We start from the raw sequence: 13,459 nt of genomic DNA, 5'->3' as shown, positions 1-13,459 counted from the left end.
ACACACACACACACACACACACACACACACACACTATTCCACAACATTCCCTGAGCCTTAGGTGTAGGGATTGTGTTGTAGATGTATCAGTTGGTGACGGGTACCCCACAGTCAGTTGTTCTATGAATTTTGATGAGTTGTGGCTTTCTGTCATGGTCTCTGTCTGTTGCAAACAGAAGTTTCTTTGATGAGGGGTGAGAGCCACAGTTATCAGACTGGATCTGGGCACAGGATGAGCACTGTGGGAGGGGCCTGGACACTGGATGTGGCAGGGGTGGGCTAATGTCAGAAAAGTTAATCAGACTGCGATGGCATATAGGACATGCAAAAGGGACCAAGTCTGGGGGTTGAGAATGGTGGCCTTAAAAAAGCACGTGCGTGTGCGTGCGCGCGCGCGCGCGCGTGCGTGCGTGTGTGTGTGTGTGTGTGTGTGTGTGTGTGTGTGTGTACATGACCATTTTTGTATGTTTTCTTTTGGAGGCTAGAGGACAACTTCAGGGACATTCTCAGAAATGCTGTCTACCTCCTTTTGAGACAGGATTTCTCACTGGCCCAGAGCTTATCAATTAGGTTAGACGATTAGCCAGCAGGCCTCAGAGATCCCTGTCTCTATTTCCTCAGTGCTAAGATGATAAGCCTGTGCCACCATGCCCAGCTTTTTTTTTTTTTGAGGCAAGTACTTTATTTACCAAGAGAGTCAACTCCCCAATCCCTCTTCCTCACTGTTTTTGTGTTTTGCTTTTATTCTGAGACAGTGTCTCATGTCACGCAGGCTGATCTCAAACTCATTCTATAACTGAGGATAACCTTGAACTTCTGAGCTTCCTGCCCATGGTGCTTTGGGTGGGAAGCCCCGACACACCTTAGTCTTGGGGATCTGAACACATCATCCCCAGTTGGTGGTGCTGTTTGGGGAGGTTTAGATGGTACAGCCTTGTAGGAAGAAGTACATCACTGGGGTGGACTTTGAGAAGAAAAGCCTTGGGCCACTTCCAGCTTGCTCTATCTGCTTCATGGTAAAGGATGTGAACTGTAAGCTCCCTGCTCCTGCTGCCATACCTGCTGCCTGCTGCCATACTGCTCTGCCATTATAGATTCTAACCCCCCAGGAATCATAACCCAACAGAAGCTCTTTCTTATGTACATTGCCTTGGTCAGGGTGTTTTATCACAGCAACAGAAAAGTAGTATACTGCCTCTAGCTCTTAGGTACTGGGTCTATAAGAAGAGTATGCCACGGTGCCAGACTGATGTGGTGATTGAACTCAGGACTTTGTACATGCTGGGCAAACAGTCTGTTAACTGAGTTATATCTGTAGCCCATTATTTTTCTTAATATAAAATTAAACTGTGAGGGGCTAGAAAGATGGCTCAGTGGTTAAGAGCACTGGCTGCTTTTCCAGAGGACCCAGGTTCAATTCCCAGGACCCACATGGCATCTCACAACTATCTGTAACTCCAGTTCCAGGGGATCTGACACCCTCGCACATACATGCAGGCAATACACCAATGTACATAAAATAAGAAAATAAGTTATTACAAAATTAAACTGTGTCCATCTGTCTACAAAGAAAGCCACGAACAACCGAGACCCAGGTACCACTGCACTCAGCTTAGTCTATCGCCAGCTCCTTCTCGGGCTCCATCAACCTACTCAATCAACTTAAAATGTAGATGAGTCAGCTGCTCCACTTCACTGGTTTCTGAGAGTTACAGGTAAAGGTGTTTAAAACCACCAACAGCCTTTCCCAGGTGTAACGTAGCTCCATCTCCCAACAGGTGCGGAATTTGAGTCTGCAGAACCCCTGGATGCTGACAAAGTGTTCAAATAGGAGAGGAAGCCAGCCTTGGCCTAGCCCTGATAGAGTGTTAAGGCAAAGGAAAAGGTGGGAAAGGGAAAGGACCATAGGTTGAGCTTCCCCGTGGCACCCAGGCACCCTCTGTTCCTTCTTATCCTGGGGAGCACAGACGTGGATCCCTGAACAGACCAAAGTGCCTGGGACGCAGAGGGACACAGAACCAGACAGCCAGTTCCAGACCAGGCTGGGCTGCCGTGCTTGGACGTTTAGGGAACATCAAGAGTGTTTTGCCATGCTGAGCTTTTGAACAAGCCCTGCAGGATTAACAGGGGTTAAAAATGATGGGGGAGATAATAGCCACAGAAGCCATGGAAATGGCCTTGATGGTACTAACAGCGGCATTCACCGAGTGCTTGCCCACACCAGCACCGTTGTAAGTGTTTCACGGTCACAGTTTCTTTTATTCTCACAGCAATCCTACGAGGCTGTGCAAACCCACGCTTTGTTGACAAGGAAACAAAAACTAGGGAAGGATTAATGACTCAACAATTCTCTGCTAGTGTGATGGGACCTGAGGTTTGAACTCTGCAATTGAGCTGCAGAGGTGGACTCTTCACTGTGGGACCACAAGACAAAGAAGGACCCCTTGGTGCAGAAACTGCCCCCTCTGGGTTGCCAGGTATTTAGAGGAACTGCCTTTGGAGCCTGCTTGTGGGGTGAGGAGAGAAGAGGAAGTGTGGACTCCAGGGCTTTTGTCCACTTCCTTTGCTTAAAGAAGCTTTCTTTCAAAATGGTTTGAAAAAGCCGGTCCTGCTGCCAAAAGTGATTCCACAACTATGACGGCAACTTATGTCTTGCCTCCAGGAAGTTAATGAACAAAAAGGGTAAAACCTACCTTTTGTTATGGTTTAGCAGTAAAATATTCCCCATTGCCTCATGCATTTGAACCCCTGGTCCCCAGCTGCTGGTTATGGGCAAGCTATGGAACTTTTTAGACATGGGTCCTAGCTGGTGAACATAGGCCTGTAGGGTCAGCCTTGGAGGCTGCAGGGAAGCCCTGCGTCTTATCTGGCCCTATGCTTCCTGATCCACCACAGAGTGATAAGCCATGCCACAAGCTCCCACTCCACAGCTGCCAGCTGCCATGCCTTCTCTGCCGTGATGGACAGTGTCTCTGAGCTATGAGCCAAAACAACGAGGGCACCCTCGAATCCAAATGCACAGTGCGTTAGCACTGGAAAAGCCACAGTTGGTGATCTGACACATACAGGTATGTGGGCCAGAGGAGGGGAGACAAAAAATGCACCCGTGGCAAGGGCATCGTGTTCTTATCTGAACTTGAGAAAGCAGAGAGCGAATCAGGGAGTAAGTACAGTCATGTTAACACGAAGGAGCCAAGTGGAGCTGTGAGAGGACAGAGGGGAGATGCAGGAAAGAAATAACGGAGACTTTGCCTCTTGCCGCCTGTGATAGCCAAGGACTCTGACTCACTAGTGCGGTTCATATTAACCAGTCGTTATATCCATATCTATTTCTATCTCAATGTTAGTTATTAATTATAATAGCTAATGGCTCATACATCCAGTGACCTGTTGTGATTAACTTTTCTCCTTCTTCTTCTTCTCCTTCTCCTCCTTCTCCTTCTCCTTCTCCTCCTCCTCCTCCTCCCTCCTCCTCCTCCTCCTTCTTCTTCTTCTCCCTCTTCTCCTCCTCCTTCTTCTCCTTCTTCTCTTCCCCATCCTCCTCCTCCTTCTCCTTCTCTTCCTCCTCCCCACCCTCCTCTTCCTCTTCTTTTTGCTTTCTAGGCTTTGTGTTAAAAGGCTCCACCATCACCCTACAAGACCCCACTGATTACCTAGTGAGAATCTGAGCATCTGCACACTGGGTTTGCTAAGGCATCAGATCACTTGTTCTCAACACCGGGCACCACGTGGGTATTGAGGCAGTGACTAGGTGAGTTATCACCAGGAAACAGTCTCAAGAGAAAACGGTGGAAAAGGAGGATTCGCCTTTATTTGGGTGAGAAAGAGCTGATTGTTTTCTTTATGGGTTCAGTCTAGAAGGGGAATAGTTGTGGGGCTCTGCTGTGGTCTTCTGTCCCCCACAGGTATGTGCACTCAAAGCTTGGCTCCGATGTGGTGGTGATAGCATTGATAGTATTGATGTGTTGTTAGATGGCAAGGGCACCAGCTAGGAGGATTACTGAAGGCTTCAAGGGATTGTATTAATCATGTTGAGAATGGGTGGTTACAAAGCAAGTCTAGTGTCTTGCTTCCAGGTTCTCTATGTGATGCTGTCCACCAGAATGCCCTCACCACAACAATGCACAGGTCAGTGGCATGCCCTTGAATCTCTAGAAGTGTAAACCAAATAAATTTCTTTTCTTATAAAGTACCTGGCCTCTGGTATTCTGTCAGCAGCACAAAATGGACTGACAGCCTTTCTAAAAATGAAACAATGTGCAATGTACCCTGATTTCTCCGCCAAGTCCGGTCTCTATCTCTTGGGCCTATTTTCTAATGAGACTGCAGTACATTATTATCTCTTACCACATGTCCTTAATTCCAGAAATTCACAAACAGTGAACCAGAGAGAAGGAGGCTCACCTGGCTGCACAGTTCCAGGTTCTGGGAGTACACGGCAATTTGCTGTTTCGGCTGCCCCTCCATCGTCATGTAGCTCGCAATCAGGATGAGGACATCAAACCTGAACTTGTCTGTGAAGGCTTTCAAGTCACTGGTGATGTTGCTGTGGAACAGACAGTCCTGAAAGAACAGACATATGAGATTAGCATCAAACTGCCAGCTTCAGACAGGTGGCCACAGATCAGCTCGTGCCTGTGATGTATTAGGACAGATAGTTATCATCAGGGGCGAGTGAAATAAATGCTTTGAGAAATTTTGGACATGTCCATGTTCTGGCATAAAATACACTTTACTGATTTGTTTTCTCAAACTAAGAAAAGATGTTTCTGCCATTATTTTCAACAAGGAACACACCTTTATGAAATATTTATCAAGTATTTCAAAGGAACATCAAGCCCTTATGATTTATAATAGCCATATAAGAATTTCTGTTGACTCTAATCTCAGCCTGTCACTAGAAAAGCAAGAAGCATCATATACCAGGGGTCTGTGTGACTGTCTCTTTTCCTTCAGGAAGTATGGTAAAGTACATATTCTGTCTCCTGGTCTTCACACACAGTATTCTGATATACTCCTATCCTATGATACTGGTTTTTTGGTGTTGTTGCTGTTGTTGTTATTTTGGTGCCTGTAGTGGTTTGAATGTGATTGTTCCCCACAGGCTCAGATATTTGCACAATTAGTCCCCAGTTGGTGGTGCCATTTGTGGGAGTTTAGGAGGTCTAGCCTTGCTGGGGAAAGGGGCACAGGCCTTGCCCTACTTTGAATTTGCTCACTCAGCTTTGTGCTTGCAGTAAAAGATACAGTCTCTCAGCTCCCTGCCCCTCTGCCATGCTTCCTCATCACAGTGGACTCTTATCCCCCTGGAACCATTAGCCAAAATAAACTCCTTCTTCTATAGATTGCTTGGTCATGGTGTTTTATCACAGCAAAAGAAGGAACTAATACAGCACTGCATGTGCGTGCATGTGTGTGCGCACACACACAAACACACCATCAACATCCACATCATCCTTATCATGTAAAATCAATTAACTGATAGTTTATCCAGCTATCAGTGAAAAACATCATTGATGTACACTCAAGGGATTTAGAAACTTTTATGCATTTTTATTACAATAGTAATTGTAATTATACTTGTTGTGGTACAATATTAAAACTTTACAGAAGTATTTACCATAGAAAATGTGATTGTCATACCACCCCTTCACAACCATTGTGAATGGCCAAATAGGTACATATAGTTATAGATCTGTTACCACATTAATATTTGCACAATGTAGCTACTTAAGACTATTTACCAGCCATCAAAAATTACCATTAACACAGGCTCTACAATTTTGCTGAGTGGAATCTTAAGGTCTATGAAACCCCTAAGAGACCCTTGGTGAGTGGGGCTTCCATGTGTTGATGAGGCTTGGCTGTCTGTTTTGTTTGTTTGTTTTTGTTTTCATTTTTTGAGACAGGTCCTGGAGCTCACTAGGTAGACCAGGCTGGCCATGAACTCGAAGAGATCCACCTGCCTCTGCCTCCTGAGTGCTGGGACTGAAGCTGTGAGCCACCATGCCGGGCTTCTCATGGCAGCTATTCTTGTTAGGGATTTTATAGGTCACTTTCTCTTTTAGGTTAGAAGGAAGTACACACGAGAATGACAAAGCTTTCGGGATGTATTATTGATGGATACAAAGGAGCTGTTGATCTGACTTGGTAGTGAAGTTTGTGATGTTCACATACAAGAACCTTAGAAGTACGTGACCCAGGAAGTACACTGCCAGTACCCAGGCTTTTAATCTGGTGTCTGAATGCCATCACAGCAATCATGAAGTAGATATTTTTAGAGAATGAATTCACCCACAGAGTTTAGAGTATACCTCCTTTGAGCCAGACTGTCCCTTATGTGTAATAAGTATTCACTAGGTAAAATAGTTGAAAGCATCATTGGTGATTGATGAAGATACTTGATGTTGGAATTTGTGCCACTATGGATCTAAAGCAGAGCTGATCCTGAAAGCAAACAGGAAAAACACTTATCTACAGCTTATCATCAACAACTGAAGACTTTGTAAGAAGCCTCAAAATGTTCTTTTCTAAATACTTGTAAGTATATGAACCCCCTAACACATCCATAAACCCCTACAAGGAAGGCACACCTTCTGAAGACATTTTTACATGCATCGGTAGAACAGGTTAATTTGGCTTTACAGATGAAGATTCAGAAGCATTATTTGAAGCTGTACTTGTGGGCATTCGGCTATTCTGGCTACATCAGAAGCTATTTGGATTCTTCTTTGCTATACAGTAGCTTCACATCTTGTCCAGTAGCACTGGTACCATCTCCACCCACACCCCAGACTTACTAAAGCTTCATCTCCTCTGCATCCCACCTACACAGCTCCGCATTAGCAAGGGATTGGTCCATATATTTTCCTGCAACCAGTCCATGGGAATCTCAGTGCTCTCCTGGGACTTAGATGGATAACACCGCCAACTCCTAATTCTTTATATTGACCTCATCACAAAAACACCCTGGGCTGTGCAATCTAAACATTTTGCTGGGGATTGTTATTTAGTAGTTAAGAGACCAAATCCAAGAACATGTGTTTTCATCATGTTCCTTAAGTAATTCTTTCAGTCTAGGTCTTCTAGGTAAGATTGCCCAATCCTCCAATGGGTGACCACAAACCAAATTCCACAGAATTTAAGGAATTACTGATAAAAAAAATATGTAAGCCGTTTTGGCATGCTATCAAAACCAGATACATTTTACAGTCACCCCAAACAAAGATCAGCATTGATGCCCCATGTACTCTAGTAAATTTGTCCAAGCCAGATCCCATCCTCCTGGCCTAAAGGTAGTGTCAAGAGTTCCACATTTAAAACAGTCAAACAAGGGAATGAGTGAGAATCCTCGGGAATCTGAGGCACAGTCTGTTTGTTCTGCTTTTGTGCTGGTGCTGTTTGCATAGCATATAATTTATTATTGTCTCCTAGCTATGCAGGGAGTCATGTGCTGCAGTGGCTCTTACATTGCTGACGAGCGATGCTGGCCCTGAGTAAACAGCTCTTCATCATCAGCTCAGCCCCACTGTAGACACAGGTTGGCATTTTATTTCCCCATCTGCCTTCTACCTGATAAATTACTGTTTTAGTTACATGTATACAAATACGATTTGTTAACCTGCTCAGATGTCTGCAAAACGTTTCTTCACTTTCAGTTAGATTACATACACACATATGCATTTCCCACTTAGAAAATAAAGGGATACTTGTCTCTATAATTTACCATTCAACTCCAGGAACAGACACGCTCTACATTTCTGAACCTCACTGGAGTTTAGGAATTTACTTATCATTGCAACTGGGAACTGGCCAGCCAAATCAGGAAAAAAAATGGCAATTGCTTCCCATCAGAGCCCAGGTCCCAAAGAGTCAATCATCAAACATTTAGAAGGTTGTGAATCTGTTGGCCTGGAAGATCTCTAGCTTTGGAATTAGACAAATCTAGAAAGATAGGGCACAGAAAGGGTTATTATTTCCTAGCCAAAAGCTAATGTAGAGATCTGAAGAACCCTACAATAGCTTGATGATAGTATAGATGATGACAACATCCCAGGACGGAGAAGCAGACATGATTTGTCTCCACTTGACCTAAAATAAGACCTGAGATTGTGAGAGTGAGTGTCTGGTAGATTTACTGTGTTTGATGTTGGAAATGCACAGTCAACTGCAGTGGGAAATTCCATTGTCCAAAAATACCATTTTACTTCTTACTGCATCACTTCAAAAAATTCAGTATTGCAGGCTGGAGACATAGCTCAGTAGTTAAGAGCACTTGTTGCTCTTGCAGGAAACCTGGGTTCAGTTCTCAGCACCCACGTGGTGGTGCACAGCCATTCATCATTTCAGTACCAGAGCGTCTGATGCCTTCTTCTGACCTTCTCGGGTACCAAGTATGCACCTGGTGCACAGATGTAAATGCAGGCACAACACTCATACATAAAATACCACGAATAAATCTAATACAAAAAATTTAAGTAGCAAAAAAGCCAACAACCCCCACAGAGAGAGAAAGGGAGTGCCAGGAGGCAGCACCAAAATTTTCTAAGAAAAATTCAATGTTGAAGCTAAGTGCTGGCAGAGAGAGCCATGTATCAGGTGGACTCAGTCTAAGTAATGTCTTAGGAACATCTGAGTAGTTAAAGGTGGGCATTTCTTGGGAAAGAAACAGAGCTACCCCCATACACTCTCACCTTCAAGTGTCTTCTTGGGCTCCCTTGTTTGGTATTGAGACCCACCTTTCTGCTCAAACTGATCTTCTCTAAAATGCCAATCACTCCATGTTGCCCAATCAAACACATTCCTGTTCTTACCCCATTGGACTTTACCTGCAGCTCCAGCAAAGCTGACGCTCCTCCTTTCCAGAGCACTCCACTTTCTGGACATTATGCCCTCTTTGTTCTTCTCTTCTTGATCACTGGACACTCCTTGGTCATCTTCACTGATTGTTCTTCCTTATACACAGCCAAGTTCTCACTGCCCAGATACAGAATGTCCCCCAACTCCACTATCTCCTTGGTACCCACTCTCCTTAGCAAGTCCATTCAGAGAGACATGGCTTTAAAACTACTTTCCAATGAATAAACACATCCACCTGACTCTATGCATGAGAATGTCTGACCAGCCTCACAAATACAAGATTCCTAAGTGAGTCCTGCCCAGCTCCTTCAGTATTATTAAATGACACTACCATCCACAGTTACTCAAGCCAAACAGCTAGGAATTGTTCTGGCATTTTTTTCCTTCCCCCTTCATGCCTCACATATTCCAGCAGCAAATCTTGTTAACTTTACCTTAAAACATACATCAGGTCAAACACTTTTTCTCTATTTCCATGGCTGTCTTAAAATAGCCACCATGTCATCTCTCTGTTCTCTGTTTCTTTTTTATTTTAATTCTCTCTGTGTGTACATGCATGCATGTGTGTGTGTGTGTGTCTGTCTGTCTGTCTGTCTGTCTGTTTGCATGTACATGAACGTGAGTGTTTGTGCCACAGACAGAGAGGTCTTGGATTCCCTGAAGCTAGAGTTCCAGGTGTCTGTGAGTCAGCTGGTGTGGGTGCTGGGATTCACACTCAGATCCCCTGGAAGAATAGCATGTGCTCTTAAGCACCAAATCATCTCTTCAGCTCCAGCCACCATCATCTTTCGCCCAAACACTGGTGACAACATCCTAACTTGTATCCCAGGCTCTTTCCTCTCTCTTTGATCAGTTCATACAGCATCAACAGTGGCTTTTAAAAATGTAAATCAGACCCCAAAAGATGAGTCAGCACATACAGGCATTTGCCAACTGAGTTGTACACCTGGGTAGAAGGAAAGAACAGACAAATTGTCCTCTGCAGGGGTGCACCTGCACACATGTACACACACACACACACACACACACACACACACACACACACACACACACATGTACACACAATACATAAGTAAATAAATAAATAACAATATAAAAATATAAATAAAATGATAGCACTTTTGCTATTTTGAACCCACTGTTTCCCATTACAAAAATTGTTATTTGCCATCATTTTATTTTCCTTAATTGAGAGGCAAATATTTAGTATCCTTTAATATAAGAGTTTAAATAAAGCCGGGCGGGGGTGGCGCACGCCTTTAATCCCAGCACTCGGGAGGCAGAGCCAGGCGGATCTCTGTGAGTTCGAGGCCAGCCTGGGCTACCAAGTGAGTTCCAGGAAAGGCACAAAACCACACAGAGAAACCCTGTCTCGAAAAGCCAAAAAAAAAAAAAAAAGAAAAAAAAAGAGTTTAAATAAATTAATAAATTAATTAGAATTAGATATTCCAGTAAAAAACAGTTGGAAAACACAGAAGACAATTTACAACTGAAATACAAATAGTAATAAATATTTGAACTCATTAATCAGAAATTCTTTAAAAGCAACATCTTTACTTTTTTTCTGTTATTAGTAAATATTTCCAAATGGGCATCCATATATGAATTTTAGCAAAAGAGCATAAAAAAGAATTGATATATACAATGTTTTTGGACAAAAGTATTCATGGGCTTATTACATTAATAACTAATAGTCAGAAAGAAAAATCTGTATGGCCAACAACTGAGAAATTGTCAATAAATTATGCAACAATCATACAAATGAATATTATACTACTGTTAAAAATCAAAGAGTTGTTAACATAATAAACTGTTTAAAACAGCTAAGTGCAATCTAATCTCTATGGCATAAAATTGAAAGATATTTTGTTAGAAAATTTGATATTTCTTTCTTATAAAATTCCACATGTGAGGCTGGTGTCTTAGTGGGCCAAGGTATGTTTTACCAAGCCTGATGACCTGAGCTTGATCCCTAGGACCCACATGATGGAAGGAGAGAATTGATTCATGAATGTTGTCCTCTGTACTCCATGGCACACTCCCCTTCCCGCCCCACCAATACAAGTTTAAAAAATTAATTAAAAATTTTCATTTGCAATGATATTAAGACACACTGATATTAAATTGTCACTAGCAGCCCAACTGTTGATCTAAACATCTTTGCATTTTTCTATTTTAAGGCATGTCTTCTAAAGTTTTCTAGTAAAGCCTTGGCATCAGTTAGGTGTCTGACTCTGGCACTCTCTACCCAGGTGAGTATCCCTCCTCCTCTGAGCCTCTGTTTCCTCTAAGGAGTGCTGTGAGAGCCAAGATGATATAAGAAAAGCTAGCCTGGTGCCTTGGGCACAGCATCAGGCAATGGGTTCCTTTTCCTTCCCTGGTCATTAAACTGTCCAGAGGCCACACTCGGGCTTTTGGGAATCCATCCAACCACAGGAAGCATTTTGTGAGATTCTGTACATGGGAACTCCTTGTTTGCAGAATGATTCTTTTATGTCCTTCATACCACTTGAACTTTCTAATGATGATCACACTAATCTCTAGGTCACTTAAATGACATACACAGAAAACCTTAGGTCAGATGATGAAGAAAATGACAAAGTCAAGTCTGAGCAAAGCATGCTTTAGAAAAACATATGATATAAGTTGTGATATAAAATGTAAACCCCTGGGTAAGGCCATGTTTATCTCAGTAACAGACTCTTGGTCCTTAGCTCCTGGTAGAGCTGCTGAGCTTCTGTATGCCACTCAAGGCACAAAGAGAAACCGGAAGTGATTCTTCATTCCTTTGGTCAGGGTGCCAGGGATAGAGCCTCCTTCATCACTCCCATATTCCAAGTGCCTAATGGCCTTTAGTGAGCTTTCCCTCTGATGTAATTGTTCTATGGAGGCCCGGCATTCTGGACTATACACCTAATCCAAAGCAGTTGCCTCCCTCACCCACGAATGTGAACTAAATCGACTAAGGCTGGTAATAATGGAATGCTGTACTATTACTGACAAGGGGTTCCCAGACTTGTTACATCTGTGTTATTTTCTTCTGGCGAGAAATAGAAACATCAAGTAAGTAGCTATCATTTGTAGGTAGAATACTTATAGGGAAAAGCCGTGACCAAGATTAAAACAACTTTGTACTGCTGCATTCTGAACACAGAGGCTTCGAAACAGTATCTGACAGTCCTCAGCTCCTGTAAGCAGCGCAGTGGGTGGCACGGATTGCTGAGTTACTGAAATCTAAGAGTCTAGTTTGACATTTAGACTCTGCATGGATTTATTTCTAGACCAAGCTCGGGCCATTTTCCTGTTTAATCAAGATATAAGAAAAATGCTGAGGTGTGGGTACAAATGTTCTAAATGAGAGCTTCATGATTTATGCTACCAAATTTCCATTATAATGTTTAAAGTATTCAGCAATAATAAAGTATGATGATCTTGACAGCAAAATGATTTATGAGAACACAAAATGCATAAATTAAAAATTTTATTCATTCTGTTTTCCATACATTCTTTAATTGGTAAACAAAGAAATTCTCCATACTTTCCCTAGACATTTTCTTTATACATTATTGTACTTGTTTCTTATTTTTAAAAGGCAACCCAAGCATCTTAGTAGTTAAAATACTTTCGTGGGCCTATTAAAACTAGACTGGATATAATATTTTGAAGATAGAGTCAGACAGTGTCTATTTTCATCCTTTATAATTAAGAAATATTCTGGGAAAACTTATGTGAGACCTAAAAAATGCTATAACATAAATTAATGTACAGCATATATACATATCAATGTACTTTCTTGATTGATTGATTAGCTATATTGATTTAAGTTAATACTAATTTCCTAATACAACCTAACTGTATTGCATTAAGCATCTGGTTAACTATGTTCCATCACCTTCTGTGAGCTTCCTGGTGCCCTGTGAGGTCAGTAACATTGTCTCTGTCTTGTATGTGGATAAGGAGGCTTGGGGAGATTAAGTAGTTGATCTTACACAGCTTATATACATGAAAAATGGGATTCTTACTCTCACTAAATTTAACTCCTATTTTATCCCCAAATGAGAATCTTCCTCAGAAGACATTACTGAGAAATTTAGCTTTTAACCTAATAAAAAAATAGCTTTTCTACAGTCTTTGCTTCTGTTTAGTAGTGGCTCTCCCTTGCCGCTCTGCACAAGCTAGCCATGTACTTGACTTGTACAACCTTGATTATGAAGCTTGGCTTTATTATCACTGTGCTTCATGATAAATTTCCAGTCTCTCACCCACTAAATATAAGTGTGGGATTAAGTTAATTATAGACTATTAATTATATGTAAGAGCCTAAAATTGGAAACCCAAAGAAACTTCTATAAAGAAAAGTGTGGAGATGTTCCTGCAGCAACATTTACTTTCTCCCTTCTCTCTCTCTGTCTGTCCCAGTCTCTGTCTCTGTCTCTGTCTCTCTCTTGCTCTCATGTAGCTCAGGTTGGCCCCTAGTTGAGGATTACCCTAAACTTCTGACCCTCCTACTTTCATGTTCCTGCTATGAGATAGTCATGTTCCATCATACCTGGCTTCTGTGGTGCTGGGTAAATAAATCCAGGTTTTCCTGTGTATTAAC

At 42.4% G+C, this 13,459-nt stretch overlaps 1 protein-coding gene across 13 annotated transcripts in view; it reads right to left on the bottom strand.

The window, feature by feature from the left end:
• Positions 1-13,459, bottom strand: part of Prune2 (prune homolog 2 with BCH domain) — a 262,886-nt gene that overhangs the window by 97,210 nt on the left and 152,217 nt on the right. For all 13 annotated transcript variants that reach the window (XM_042261488.2, XM_076560838.1, XM_076560832.1 and 10 more), the window contains exon 7: positions 4,405-4,563. In XM_042261488.2, coding sequence (XP_042117422.1) covers positions 4,405-4,563 — 159 coding nt within the window. The remainder of the gene's footprint in view (positions 1-4,404; positions 4,564-13,459) is intronic.

This window comes from Peromyscus maniculatus, chromosome 1 (genome assembly GCF_049852395.1).
Source record: "Peromyscus maniculatus bairdii isolate BWxNUB_F1_BW_parent chromosome 1, HU_Pman_BW_mat_3.1, whole genome shotgun sequence".
Taxonomy (NCBI): Eukaryota; Metazoa; Chordata; class Mammalia; order Rodentia; family Cricetidae; genus Peromyscus; species Peromyscus maniculatus.
Note: the sequence above shows the minus strand (reverse complement) of the source record. Positions and strands in the feature narration are given on the sequence as shown.